The following is a 14,538-nucleotide window of genomic DNA, read 5'->3' as shown; positions in this document are numbered from 1 at the left end:
AATATGTACCTCAAGGACAGACTAATATCCCTTGTTTGTGGTAAAATTAATTGCAATCCTTCACTTGATTTAAATAAAATGCATATTTATGTTTTATAACATTGTATTATTTATTAAAACATGTTTTACATATGGAAATATACACAAAAAACTATACCCTGACAAAAAAATAGGCGTTATGAAATAGCAGTCACAAGGTTTTGAGTAATCAATCAATCATAGATTTTATTTCAGACCATAATACAAATGACAGGCAAACTTGTACAGATGTAGTGCATAATAATTTTATAACATTTAAAACTTTCACGTTTTGAACACATATTAAATCACATTTACAAACGGGTCTATCGCTAATTTATTTTCCATCGTATTTTGACGGAAACTTACGAACGTCTCTTGCTATTTCAGTCAGTCTCAGTACAAAAAGTACTGAGGTTGACTGAAGTAGCATGACAAATACGAACGTTTCCGAGAAAATACGATGGAATACAATTATGCACTACATCTGTACATATGTTGTTATTAGAAATGAAATGATAAATCTCTATTTTCAGGTAACTATTGACCCATAGATAAATATCTTAAAACTAACATACATATGATACAATATATCTTAAAAACTAAAAACATAGTTACCAATTGTGCCAAAATTTTATATATTTTTCTGCTTGTTTGTGTATTGCTTATAATAACAATATTTATTTATAAAAAACAAAGATTTTATTCTTTAGACCTATCTTCATGTTCAATGTCAACTGACATACAAATCAAGTAACCTTACAACTATATTTACAACACAAATCTATATTAACATTACTATAATATAATACATACTTCATTATCAAATGGGAAAGTGTTCGGAGTTATTCTAAACACCGCCTAAATAGTTTGATTTGAATTGCGGTAGGTCTGATTCCTTCAGTTCTTTAGTTATAAATGTTTCACTCACTTTGTTACCATTAGTACGGTTTGTCACTAGTATGTATAGTTATATGACGGGTCAAATTACTCTTTCTGTTACTAGCAAAATTACAGTGCTCACACTTGTAAGGTTTCTCGCCAGAATGTACCAGCTTATGTTTATTTAAATTATTTTTAAGTGCACAAGCGTAACTACAGCGATCACATTTGTATGGTTTGTCACCAGTATGTATCATTATATGACGGTCCAAACAACTCTTATCGGTACTAACAAAACTACACTGCTCACACACGTAAGGTTTTTCCTCATGATTAAACATATGTCGTTTTAAACAACGCTTACTTGCACAAACGTAACTACATAAGTGACATTTGTACGGTTTGTCACGAGTATGTATTAATATATGACGTTTCAAAGAACTGTTATTGGTAGTAGCAAAACTACAGTGCTCACACTTGAAAGGTTTTTCAGCAGAATGTACAATTAAATGTTTTGTTAAATTACCTTTATGTGCACAAGTGTAACTACAGTAGTTACATTTGTAAAGTACGTCACCAGTATGTATTTTTTTATGACGGTTCAAACTACTCTTATTGGAAGTAGCGTAACTACATTGCTCACACTTGTAAGGTTTTTGTCTAGTATGTAGCATTCTATGACGGTTCAAATTACGCTGACTGGTAGCAGCAAAACTACATTGCTCACAGTTGTAAAGTTTGTCCCCATGTGTAAATATATGTTGTTTTAAATAAATCTTATTTGCAAAAGCGTGACCACAGTAGTCACACTTGTAAGGTTTTTGTCTAGTATGTAGCATTCTATGACGGTTCAAATTACGCTGACTGGTAGCAGCAAAACTACATTGCTCACAGTTGTAAAGTTTGTCCCCATGTGTAAATATATGTTGTTTTAAATAAATCTTATTTGCAAAAGCGTAACCACAGTAGTCACATTTGTAAGGTTTTTCATCAGTATGGATCGTTATATGACGGTTTAAATTACTTTTACTGGTAGTAGCAAAACTACAGTGCTTACACTTGAAAGGTTTTTCACCAGTATGTATCGTAATATGACGTTGTACTTGACCTTTTTTGGCACTAGCGTAATTACAGTGATCACATTTGAATGGTTTTTCACCAGTATGTGTCATCATATGAGATTTTATACCAACCTTTCGGGCACAAGCGAAACTACAGTGGTCACATTTGAATGGTTTCTCTTTAGTATGTATCACAATATGATGGGTTTTCATATGATTCTTATTGGCATTAGAGTAACTACAGTGCTCACATTGGTATGTTTTCTTTTCTTTATACATTCTGCCCTTAGTTCGTTTTTTGCTAATCCTTAAAGATTTCGAGTCTGGTTTCGTCCTTCGGTCTTCATGTTGAATTCGCCCTGTAAATTAAATACTACATGTATATTTTATTACACTAAACAAAAGTGAATATGGTAGCAAGCTATAATTGGATTATTATAGTACCACCAATACATTATAATTTACTTTACCAATATAGTTGCCACCACATATATAGTTACCACCAAGTTCTTACTAGTGCTAACAACTGAGATACTTTTTTATTCTCACCAGCCCAAGTGGTAACAGCTGAGAAAACTAGTCACACAAATCTCTGTTTTGACATTTTGCTGGGACGTCAGTTAGCCGCGACCACGACCAGTGAAACCTGTGTCGAAACGTCAGTAAATAAAGGTAACAAAATAAATTCGCGATAGAACCGATTGTAAATTAATTTTATAGCAGTATCAAAATATGTTTGGCACTATTGTTTATTTTTGTGGCATTTGTAAGACCCTGACGACATTTGTATGGCACCTTTCCGATATTTGTATGGCACTGTGTCGACATTTTTATGTCACATTCGACATTTGTACGGTCAAAGTAGCCATACAAATGTTGACATACAAATATCGGCAATAATATTTTTGGGCCATTTTCGTACATTATGTACCCGATTCACGTATTTATTAATCACAACATTCTTACACCATATTCCTAACTTGTATTATAGTGAAACACATTTTTATTTAAATTGTATATCAATAAAAGGACCCATACAAATGTCGTAGTGGCCGTACCAAAATACGTCGTTCGAAAAGATTAACTGTTATTCGGTCAAAAATACCTTTTCTGTGTCCACTATCGTTGAAAATAGAAGCCCAAGTAATGTACCTACTATTGTATCGTTAATTAACATGTAATGGTAGATCAATAGACGAACCAGATGTAGGGAGGTATCCTTGCAAAATGTTAGTGATCGCAAAAACGGAATTGTTTTTTGATGTCACCACAAATTCATACCTTCAATTGCGCAAAATCTACTCAAAAATGTTTCCGATAATCTCGAAACGTATAATATTTTTTTATTTATATGGCTAAAAGTACAACTTAATAAGTTTTTGGAAAAAAAAAACACATTTTTGGTACCAAGCTATTATCGCTTACCGTACTTTTCTTTCCATAAGCAACTAATACTCATCGAGACAATTCTAACAACTCCAAACACAATTAGTTAGTGTTGTTTTATCACAGAGATCCCATGGTCACTTCCTGTCTCCATCATCAGATCAGTACCATGTCATCATAATATTGCATTATCATCCGAATTACATATGTATGCAAAATTTCAGCTCAATCGGAAATCGGTAATTGGGTTTAGCTTCCTAGATTTGACTCACACTAACTAACAGGGCAACCTTGTAAAAACTCAAGTACCTATCTGAAAAACACATGTACGACACGAAAATCACAAAGCCAAAGAAAATCTACATTGTAAATAGTCTGTATTCAAAATACTATGGACGTCTTATAAGGAAATGTGCGGGAGCATGTTCTCATCGAGAACATTCCCGAGAATATGCTCGGGAATTTCCCGAGAGTGAAGAGAAAGTCGCCGTTATAATATACTATTACATTTGAATGTTTGCGTATGTCTATCAATTACTTAAATTAACAAAACGAACATTAACATTTTAACTTTTTTGCAAATTTTTATAACTTTCTCGGTAATTCTCATCCAAGAGAATGTTCTCGAGAAAGTGTGGAAATTTCCAAGAGAAGGAATTCCCGAGAGCGAGAACATTCTCGCTGGCATATCTCTAGATACTGTCATAGTAAATTTTGTAACCGCTGTAAATTCACTGCCATCTATCGACATACTTTAAAACTAAAAATGAAGATTTATAAAAATACGTTAAAATGTATTTAAATATGGATAAATGATTTTTTTATTTGCGTTAATTATTTTTATATGATTTTGACCCATGTTCCTTCACTGATATGCGTTAAAATTATAAATAACAAACGAAACCGTCAACGCCCTCTATACGAGAGTAGGCCAAAACTAGTGGCGCCCTCTGATCGAGAATCAATTTTTCGTGATTTTCGAGGCACGTTTTTTCCTTACACTGTATCCATCTATTACGGAGTTATATCTATCTTTGGTATGTTCAATACTTTATAATTTACTGTACCAAAAGGGTACTTATTGTCGGTTATCAATAAGAACCTATTTCCATCAATTTGAAATCAACCTTATCGACAAGCAGCAATGTGGTACCTTTTAGTTGAAATGTCACATTTGACTGCAAAAAGTGCCCAATTTGAAACCTGAAGCTTTCTTCTGCAAACTTCTTTCTAATGCTAAAAAATATGAAGTATAAGACTGTCAAATAACAGCATCATCATCTTATTCGCATTATCCTGGCTTTTTGCCACAGCTCATGCAAGTCTAGGGTCCGCTTGGTAACTAATCCCGAGAACTGGCGTGGGCACTAGTTTCTACAAAAGCGACTGCCATCTGACCTTGAGGCCTTGTTGGGATTAGTCTGGTTTCATCACAATAAGCGACTAGTAAATATTAAATAATATTACGTACATAAGTTCTGAAAAACTCATTGGTACGAGCCGGAGTTTGAACCCGCAACCTCCAGATTAAAAAGTCGCATGTTCTTACCGCTAGGCCACCAGTGCTTCTACTTTGTCAAATAACAGCAAGTAATAAAAATGGAAATGGTATTTTTGGTGAGATGGGCAACTGTTAAACGCCTGCAAGCATTTAAGTCTGAACAAAGTGAAATAGGAACCAAATAATATACCTGGAGACACTAAAAGTTTCTTGGGCTGATGGCACTCCTCCGGGCCGACAATAATTTCATCTTTAACATCATGCTTGAGGTACAGGCCGGCCTGCGCAGCGGCCGCGCTCACACCACAGTCCTCAACCTTCACCATATAGTCTACATTCTCGGTCTGTGCACTCTCATGAACATTGCTGCTCTGGCTAGCATGCATCTCTTTGCTGTCACAAATATCATCCTCAGGTTCTGTCTTAACCTCACCTATCAACGTACCGGTCTGCTCATGCTCCGTATGTAGGCCTACGGTCTCCCACGGAGGAAAAGTACACACTTTGGATTGATGGAACTCCTCGGGCCCAACCTCAATCTCAATTTCCTCTTTCACCTCATGTTTGAGGTGCAGGCTGGCATCGCTCACGCCACAAGCGACCGCGCTCTCCGATTGGGGGCATTGGGGCTCTGCCTTCACTGTACATGTGCGCGCCGCCTGTGCCTCGGGCTGCTCGTGCTCTGTGTATTCCCACGGGGGCTCCGCCTTCACTCGCACACACTCTACACCCTCCAGCGACATTATCAACCGCTAATGAACACGGATACACGTTGCTATTCTACTAAAACACGCCGATGTTCACGATATTAGAGAAAATACATTTACTTTGACAGATAATCTTAAGGTGAAATAAAGAATTTCGAGGTAGTCTCGTAATACATTTACAATTATTATTTCTGAAAGGAATACTTAGATTTTCTAAGATATTGTCAAAAAACTACGATTCAAAATAAAAAATATTATTCCCAATTGTTTAACGTTTTGACTATTTTTTTAAGGCTCTGGTCGTCTATGCTATGCCAGTCTATTTTATTTTTTTTCTTCTTGGTGGACTTGAGGGCGGTGTTGCCCGTAGCCAACGTCATGTAAAAGGGTAGGAAATAACGCGGAAAGGAATAAAGGAAATTCGGAATTTGGAATAACAAAGGTGGTCAGGTTAGGTACACAATAAATAAATAAATACAATGTGGTAAAAAATAAAATAAACTATACTTTTATATTATTACGCAAGATGAAGCAAGTTAAGATATTATAAAGATCAGGATCAATAAGTAAGGAACGGATGTCTGTTGGAAAGGGAATATGTTTGGATTGTAAAGCTTCCATAAAAACATTTCGATCGTTTAAAGGACAAGAGAAAAATATATGATTGATATCAGCCACCTCAGCACCACAGTCACATTTAGGATTATCTATAAATTCAAACCTCGCAAGATGAGAAGGAGCACTTGTATGGCCCAGTCTCATTCGTGTTAAACATGATATTTCGCGTCTATTAAATTTTTTATTGTAAAACCATGGCTTTAAAGGGATGTCGTTTTGAATCTTAAGATAATAGCTTCCGGATTCCAAGCTGCTCCAAAACCAAAAGAACTCCCAGGCTAACCTGATATATCTTTTGGGGAGCAACAGAAGATCATGACAATAGTTTTTATATGGAAATATATCACCAGAAGCAACAGCATCTACGGCCAGACGATCAGTTTTCTCATTTCCGGGAATGCCACAATGACTCGGCACCCATACAAAGTTTACAGTGAGCCCTTTCTTTTCGCATTTTAATAAGATGTCTCGGATGTCATATAACAAAGGGTAATTGTTTAACATTTTAAAAGGTGATTTTAATAAAATTTGGAGGCAACTTCTAGAATCGGAAAAAATTACACATTTATTTAAATTGAACATGCAAACATACTCAACCGCTTTATAAATACCAAATAGTTCTCCAGTGAATACCGAAGATTCTGAAGGCAGTTTAATTTTTTGTACGACATTATACTGATATTTAATGAAATACACCAACCCCAACACAGCCATATGAAGAACTTTTGGACGCATCTGTGTATATGTGATGCCAACCAGACCAATTTTCGCCCACTAAGTTGTTAAATACAGGTTTTGCACTTATTTTATCCTTCATAATATTGGAGTCTAGAATGACTTGTGGAGAAATAATCAAAGAGTCAAAGTCTTTCTCGTATATAGGAAGAGAAATGTATCTGACAGTAGGAGAAGACGGAGACAGAAATTTAAGGTAGCTGTTAATTATACAAGGAGGATTTCTATGACGCCAATATGGAGATGACTGTATATTATCATAAAGAGCAGATAATTTTGTGATCAGAGGATGTATTGAAAATTGCATAGTCCTAAAAATAAATCTGTCAGATAAAAATTGACGTCTTAAATGCGCAGGTGGGTCCACACACTCCACTTGCATGGCATTAGCAGGACTGGTTCACATAGCACCAAGGATAGTCCTTAGTGACTTATTCTGTATAACATTGAGTACTTTAAAGGCATCTTCTGTTCCCGGTGTTAGAAGAAAAGAACCGTAATCAACAACGCTTCTTATAACCGAATTATAAATGAGCTTCAAATAGAAAGGATGGCTACCCCACCATACACCAGCCAAACATCTCAATATGTTTAAAGAGCGTTCGCATCTACCTTTAACATAATTACAATGACCTTTGGCTGACAAATTGTAGTCTAAAACAATCCCTAAGTACTTAACTTGTTCACAAAAGGAGATTATAGATCCACCATAGGATACATTTCCATTAACAGTTTTTTTCCTTGGAGAAAATATTATTGCTGAGGTTTTCGGAACTGAAAGATCTAACCCATTATTATTTAAATATATATTTAATTCCTTCAAACTAGCATTTATAATCTCGCAGGCCTTCGGTACGGATCTATTTCTAGAGTAAAGTACTATGTCATCGGCGTATTGTAAAATGGACATACATTCTGGCAAATTAGAACTAAGGTCGTATGTATTAGTAAAGGGCTTAAAACTGAACCCTGCGGTAGTCCTTTCCAAACTGTCCTGTGTAATACTTTATCATCTAAATCTAACCTGATCGACCGTTCATAAAACATAGCAGCAATAATATTGCACAAGCGTTCAGGAACTCCCAAGAGGCACAATTTATTTACAAGAATTGATATATTTACATTATCGTAGGCAGAATTAATATCTATAAAACAAGCTACTACATATTCTCGTTTTGAAAAGGCTAAAAGAATATCAGAAACTAACAAACTAACACAGTCTAAAGTGCTTCTGCTTTTGCGAAAACCATATTGAATATCAGGTAATAATTTCTTACTTTCAATAAAACATTCTAATCTATTTTTAACTAAGTGTTCTAAAATTTTAATTAAGAGCCAACAGGAGTGGTCATTTCTCCATACAAACGTACTCGACTGTTTCCTCCGTGGTTTTTGAAGCTAGAGCAATGATTTTTTCAACACAGATTAATATTGTCAATATCTGTGTCGGTGTGTTTTGCTTTTTTTGATATTTTTGTTTTTTAAGGCGCTAGAGCCCTTCACACATGGCCAAAAATGGCCTCACTGACTATGCCGCAATGAGAGGCGTGGTATTCAAAACTGGTATCAATTAGCCAAAAAATCAAAACAGTCCGACACAGACAATTTCATAATCATTTAGATTTCCAAATTTGGTTACGATTGGTTAAGTTTTGGAGGAGGAAACAGTCGAGTACAAAACCTCGATTTTTGAGATTTTTACGCAGGATTTTTCGCCTAAGCTGCAGTTGTTCTTATCGCACTAATTTTAGGGGCGGGGTCAAGTTTCTAAATACGTACACAGACAGAAAAGTGATGGGCAATAGTCGACATTAAATGTCGATAATCTAGTGATGTGATAAGATCGATAAACCTTTTCAAAGTCGCGATTTGCCTCTTAGTAGGCGAAGTAAGTAAAGTGAGTATGCACTTTGCCCTCAGGGGATATCGTTTAACACTATTTATTATTCCTTGGTTCATACAAAGCTGAGCTGACGCAGTAGCTACGAGATTAAGTCCTGGTAACCCGCGAAAAAGGGAGGGAAAAAGTCGGCTTCTGCGGTCCAGTTTGCCTCTATTTCTACATATCTGTTGCTATGAGATTAAATTTGGTATAATTATTGTGTAAATTAGGGACGAATAATTTATTTTAGAAATAATAGTTTCACATTTTCATACACAAATCTGAATATATGAAAGAAACATTAAAATCATATATAATTTTTGGTCACTGATTTGCTCTTTAGAAGCAAATTGTGGTGATTTGCACTAAAAATTAATTACACAATTTAGTCCATTTATTCGTTATTTAGAAAAGTATCAGTTCTAAGTACGTATTCATACATTTGATTGTAAAAAGAATTAGTAATACTTTGGTTAAAATATTGTTTTATATTTTAAAATTTTCACTATTATTCTAAAATTTATTTTAAATAAAGTATTACTTTTATTAAATCGTTTATGACGTGATCTTATTAAGTATGTATATGAAAAGGGCTCCACGAGGCGAAATACTTTTTACGCCAATTATTTTCTTTTTTTTTTTATTTACAACAAAGACGAAAGTTCGAGAAAAATGTGGTTACTTAATAATTGCCTAACTTGTTGAAAAAATAACTTTACATACTATCAACTTATAACCGTAGTATATTCCATGATATGTTTTAAATGCACCATATTTTTTTCTAATTTTTAAAAGAATATTTAATACCTTTAAAATAATATCTGTCTGTCTGTCTGACTGTCTGTCAATCTATCTGTCAGTCTGTCACCAGGCTGTATCTCATGAACCGTGATAGCTAGACAGTTGCAATTTTTACAGATGATGTATTTCTGTTGCCGCTATAACAAGAAATACTAAAAACAGAATAAAATAAATATTTAAGTGGGGCTCCCCAAACAACAAACGTGATTTTTTGCTGTTTTTTGCGTAATGGTACGTTTGCGTTTTTTGTTAATAGCTTTTGAACTTTTTTTATGTGGGAATGCTTCGAATACATTTTTCTAGACATCATTCCGAATCTAATGAGGTATCATACGTATTTTTAGGAGTTAGTATCTCTATTAGTGGCAGCCGTACAAGCCCAATTTCAAAGAAAAACCGCAAATGGATGTACAAGTTAGCCGTTTGGCACACGCATACTGAGGTCAAAACAAAATTTTTGACCCGCAGTTCCTAAAAAAATCCCTTAGGAAGGGTGTGCTACAACATTTTTTTTTTGTATGGAAAAAAACATTTTTTTTTCAAAAACCTATCGTGTGTGGTATCATACGAAAGGGCTTTTTGAGGCGATTCTAAAAGTATACCAAATCATTACATTTTAGCCATTTTTTTTTGTAAATTAAAACAAATAGAATTTTCAAAACATACCAAGTTTGGGGTCAAGTTAAAGGGTTAAAGAGGTATTTCCCGTTGGATATATGGATATTACGTATCCTTGTATGATTAATATGTACCGTATCTGCAGTACAGTTCCATAAGTCTCGTATAATAGGTATTGAAGTAGAACGGCCGGTCCGGGCCGTAGCAACTACGCTCGCATTCCATTGCTAATTGTTCTGTTTATAAGTTATTGATATACCCGACAAAAAAAAAACAAAAAAAAGTGTTTTTTGTTTAATTTAGTTTAATTTGTATACTTTTAGTTTAAGTCATATATGTTAATACCTACAGTATTAAGTTATTTGTTATAGGTTAAGTGTGCGCTCACCGATAAAATGTATTTTGCGTGAAAAAACAATTAATTCTCGTGTAAGTGAATATTATGTATTCTTATGAGAAAATAAAGATCTTTAAACCTAACTGTGTCACTTTGTATTTAAAAAAAAAACTAAATAAAATTATTTTTAAAATTCCTTTTTTTGGGTTAGATATGAGGAAATCACGTACCATTTTTGGTATATTGTACAAAAAAAAATCAGCCATATCGTATCTGGAGGAGCCCAAACTTGGTATGTTTTGAAAATTCTTTTTGTTTCAATTTAAGAAAAATGGCTAAAATGTAATGATGTGATATATTTTCAGAATCGCTTCAAAAAGCCCTTTCGTATGATAGATAAGAGAAGAATACGATAGGTTTAAAAAAAAAAGTTTTTTTATACAAAAAAAAAGATTTTTTATACAAAAAAAAGTTTCAGCACTCCCCTCCCAAGGGATTTTTTTTTAGGAACTGCGGGTCGATAATTTTGTTTTGACCTCTAGTATACGTGTACCAAACGGCTAACCTGTACATCGATTTGCGGTTTTTTAATGCGAACAGCTTACACTATATTTTTAACCACCTTGAACGTTTTGTAGACTAGACTATTGTCCCAAATTGGGGTTTCTTATTCATTCCGACCAGGATTAGGAGCTCTTCAAACATACCTATTTTAATCAAAATCTGACTCATAAATAAAAAACGGACCATTAATAAAACTGTATAATTACATCAACGTAAGAAATATCTCATGTCACATGTTTCTTTGTTATGATAATTTTATCTAACCTGAGGCTTTCTTTTTTTCTAATCAACGAAGCCGGAGAGCGACAAATTTGTTTTTCATCACACTTGCTCGAAAAGATCTTATTTCATGCAGGTGTACTGAAGGGAAAACAAAAGGCCTATATTGTTCCCGCGGGAGTTATAGCTTTCTTTTTTTAATTAGATATGTCACTAATTCATACGAAGTACGAACCAAGTAAGTTATAAGTAAAATACTTTGTTTAAAGTATAAGGGTGTGTAAGGGAGTTTTACTTCTAAAATACTGACAATTATAATTTAGTATTTTTGTTTATAATATTTAATTGGATTAATTTAATAGCCGTTTAAAATATTTTTACACAAAATTTTCAATCGTGGCTGAATGCCGAAGGTCTGTGCCCTGTGCCTTAGATGCCTAACCTGTCAAGAAATGACAATATGGCGGACGAATATTTGAAATGTCACCGTATTTTATAATTATTTCCCTGAAAATTTAGTTTTTCATCACAAGTGTAACGAAAACCATTGTGTGTAACTCCGGGGGTAAGAATATTGTAAACTCCTCCTTTACAAAATCTCACTTACCCCCCTCGTTGCACAATGTAGGTACTAATAGCACAGCGTGTCGAAAGTTGATACTTTCCGCACGGAAACGAGAAAAGAAATGATTGTTTTTTTACTCTCCTGTAAAAGTCAAAATGTTATTTGGATTGCAGGTTGTAGAAGGATATTGAATTCAGCTACCTAAAATCAAGAAGTTAAATCACAATTACAGGAAATAAGTAAACGCTCAGTGGTGGTAGCGAGCTAAGCTAACAGAAAAAGTTTGTAAGAACTAGCTATAGCCTATGATATGCCTATATAGCGGGCCGCGACCGCGACGCGACTTGCAGGCATAAGGTCCGTGAGCGCAAATGACGTGCGCGTCTGTGTGCGTGCACCACACACACGGGGATATGGCGGCGCCGCCCCCGTCAGCGCGACGGAGATAATCAGTTTGAAATCTCAAAATTGAGAATTCGCTCAGCTCCTGTTGGCTCTTAAGGCGCTAGTCGCTATTGTTGGCCGTAAACTCTTACTTTCTAGAGTATATATCTGCTTAACGGTGTAATAAAAACTTATGAAATATATATATATATATATATTAATCTACATTTTATGTACAACATTCCTAACGTTTGACTTTTTCCCCTGTGACTTATAGTTTCTCCATAAAAGGAACATTACGACAGGCCGTTTTGCGACTAACTTTGCTTATATCTCCTAAACGGTTTATTCGATTAAAGTTATTTTTAAACTAAAATAAATGTTTTAACAGCCACTACAAATGCAACGTTTCATAATGTTAAAAAATAATATTTTTTTGAAGAAATCGGATATTATTCAACATTTCTTGCGTATATAGCTCGAAAAAAGTGTGGCCGACAGTCGTGTGCTAGCTTTGAGACGAGGAGGCTGTGTCGCTCGTCGCTCCGTGCCTTCCTTGTACTCTGTATGCTTGTGCTGAGCCCAAGTGCAATAAAATTGGAATTATTGTGGCCAAAGACTAAATAACTGCAGAAAGTTGATTTGGTTCTGACGCGCTTAACACGGTGTTTTGCAGATCGCAGCCTATTATTACGAAAATAATGACAATGTTTCCACTTATATTTGAGAAAGCTTCATTTGAAATATAAAAATAAAAGTTTTCTAACATGCGCGGACATATTGCCATTTTTACGTTTTTAATAAAGTTCGATTCCTAACAAAACAATAATTAATTGATTAATATAGGCTATCAATTTACGTTGTATATAGATATTTATTTATTTATTTTTAAGTTTTATTTTTTTTATTGTGTTGGGAGATTGGGTAATCTCCCATTGATTGGTTGTGGTTGATGATGAAAAATAACAGTGACAAGTAAGAGTCAATTGATATTCTTTTATAAGCTAATCATAAATGAAAGTAGGCATAATCCAAATATAAACTATTTATAAATAACCCTTACAATTGATTAAGCCGTTTAGTAAAAAGACCAAAACGGCCTGTCGTATTTTTTCTTGGCGAACTATAAATTAAGGCGAAAGGAAAAACTAAAACGTACTACTTACCACCGCAACGATAATATGAGTACCTATGCTATAACGCAATAGTTAGTTCGTATTTTACAAGGGTTTTCTTGTTCAGATATGAATAAACCTTGCATTTCGTGGAGGCGGTAAATTATTATAATGGTAAATAATACCTCTTTAATTTAGAAACTATATACTTACTTACTATTACGATCTTGAGCGTATTTCTTCTAAATGGGTAAACAAAAAAAAATATGAAAAAAATATATATGAATCTTTATTTATTGTTGGCCATTTTGCGGCTAACTTTGGTTATTTCTACTTAACGGCTAAATCGATTAATATTATTTTTAAACTAACAATAATGTTTTAACAGCTGACGGTCCTTCCACCGCGATACAACCGGGCGACGATTTTTTTTTATTAACAATATCATCTAAATTCTAAACTACCATCTGACAAAGTATAATGAAATGGGATGCGATGACTGAAAAGATTTTTTTTCGCATGTTCATGTGACCAGCTGACGGTCCACCGAGATACAACCGGCTGACCATTTTTTTATTCACATTAGCATCTAAACTATCATCTGACAAAGTATCAAGCGGGAGGCGATGACAATATTTTTTTGCGTGTTTCACTGGCTGCCATTCCTCAACCCACCAACGGAGCGGCAGCTGACGTCCACGGGGGTTCATCATACATAACCGTTAACCACTATATCGGAGTTATTGTGGCCAAAAAATAAAAAACTGCAGAGCGCTGATTTGGTTGTGGCGCCTTTGTAATATAATGATTATATTCCCACGTAATGTTTGAGACTTCGAAAAATAATAGTAGTTTAACACTAATAGGTAGGTAACAATTCCCAAAATTTTATATGTAGGTAGACTAGGTAGTAGGTACTTACTTTTATAAGTTATCTATTACATACATACATACATATAATCACGCCTATTTCCCGGAGGGGTAGGTAGAGACCACGGATTTCCACTTGCTACGATCCTGACATACCTCTTTCGCTTCCTTCACTTTCATAACATTCCTCATACACCTCGCCGTTATCTATTAAATGGCATTATTTATATTTATTTATTACGGATAAAAAATGACTATAATATAAACACACTGTA

At 34.5% G+C, this 14,538-nt stretch overlaps 1 protein-coding gene across 1 annotated transcript; it reads right to left on the bottom strand.

The window, feature by feature from the left end:
* Positions 1-178: 178 nt before the first annotated feature.
* LOC134752272 (zinc finger protein 708-like) lies at positions 179-5,844 on the bottom strand. The gene is made up of 2 exons (XM_063687910.1): positions 5,039-5,844; positions 179-2,320 (listed from the first exon to the last, which is right to left on the bottom strand). The coding sequence occupies exons 1-2, from the start codon at positions 5,589-5,591 to the stop codon at positions 960-962; spliced, it is 1,914 nt and encodes a 637-aa protein (XP_063543980.1). The 5' UTR covers positions 5,592-5,844; the 3' UTR covers positions 179-959.
* Positions 5,845-14,538: the final 8,694 nt, after the last annotated feature.

The sequence above is a fragment of the Cydia strobilella genome, chromosome 24 (genome assembly GCF_947568885.1).
Source record: "Cydia strobilella chromosome 24, ilCydStro3.1, whole genome shotgun sequence".
NCBI classification, from domain to species: domain Eukaryota; kingdom Metazoa; phylum Arthropoda; class Insecta; order Lepidoptera; family Tortricidae; genus Cydia; species Cydia strobilella.
The sequence above is the reverse complement of the archived record's forward strand: the minus strand, read 5'-3'. Positions and strand labels throughout refer to the sequence as shown.

What these genes read in the sequence shown, in the direction of transcription:
- LOC134752272 (XM_063687910.1), bottom strand. Translation starts at nt 5,591, where the DNA reads ATGTCGCTGGAGGGTGTAGAGTGTGTGCGAGTGAAGGCGGAGCCCCCG. An exon ending in GAAACTTTTAGTGTCTCCAG is followed by an intron (nt 2,321 to 5,038) that starts GTATATTATTTG and finishes TTTAATTTACAG; the next exon opens with GGCGAATTCAACATGAAGAC.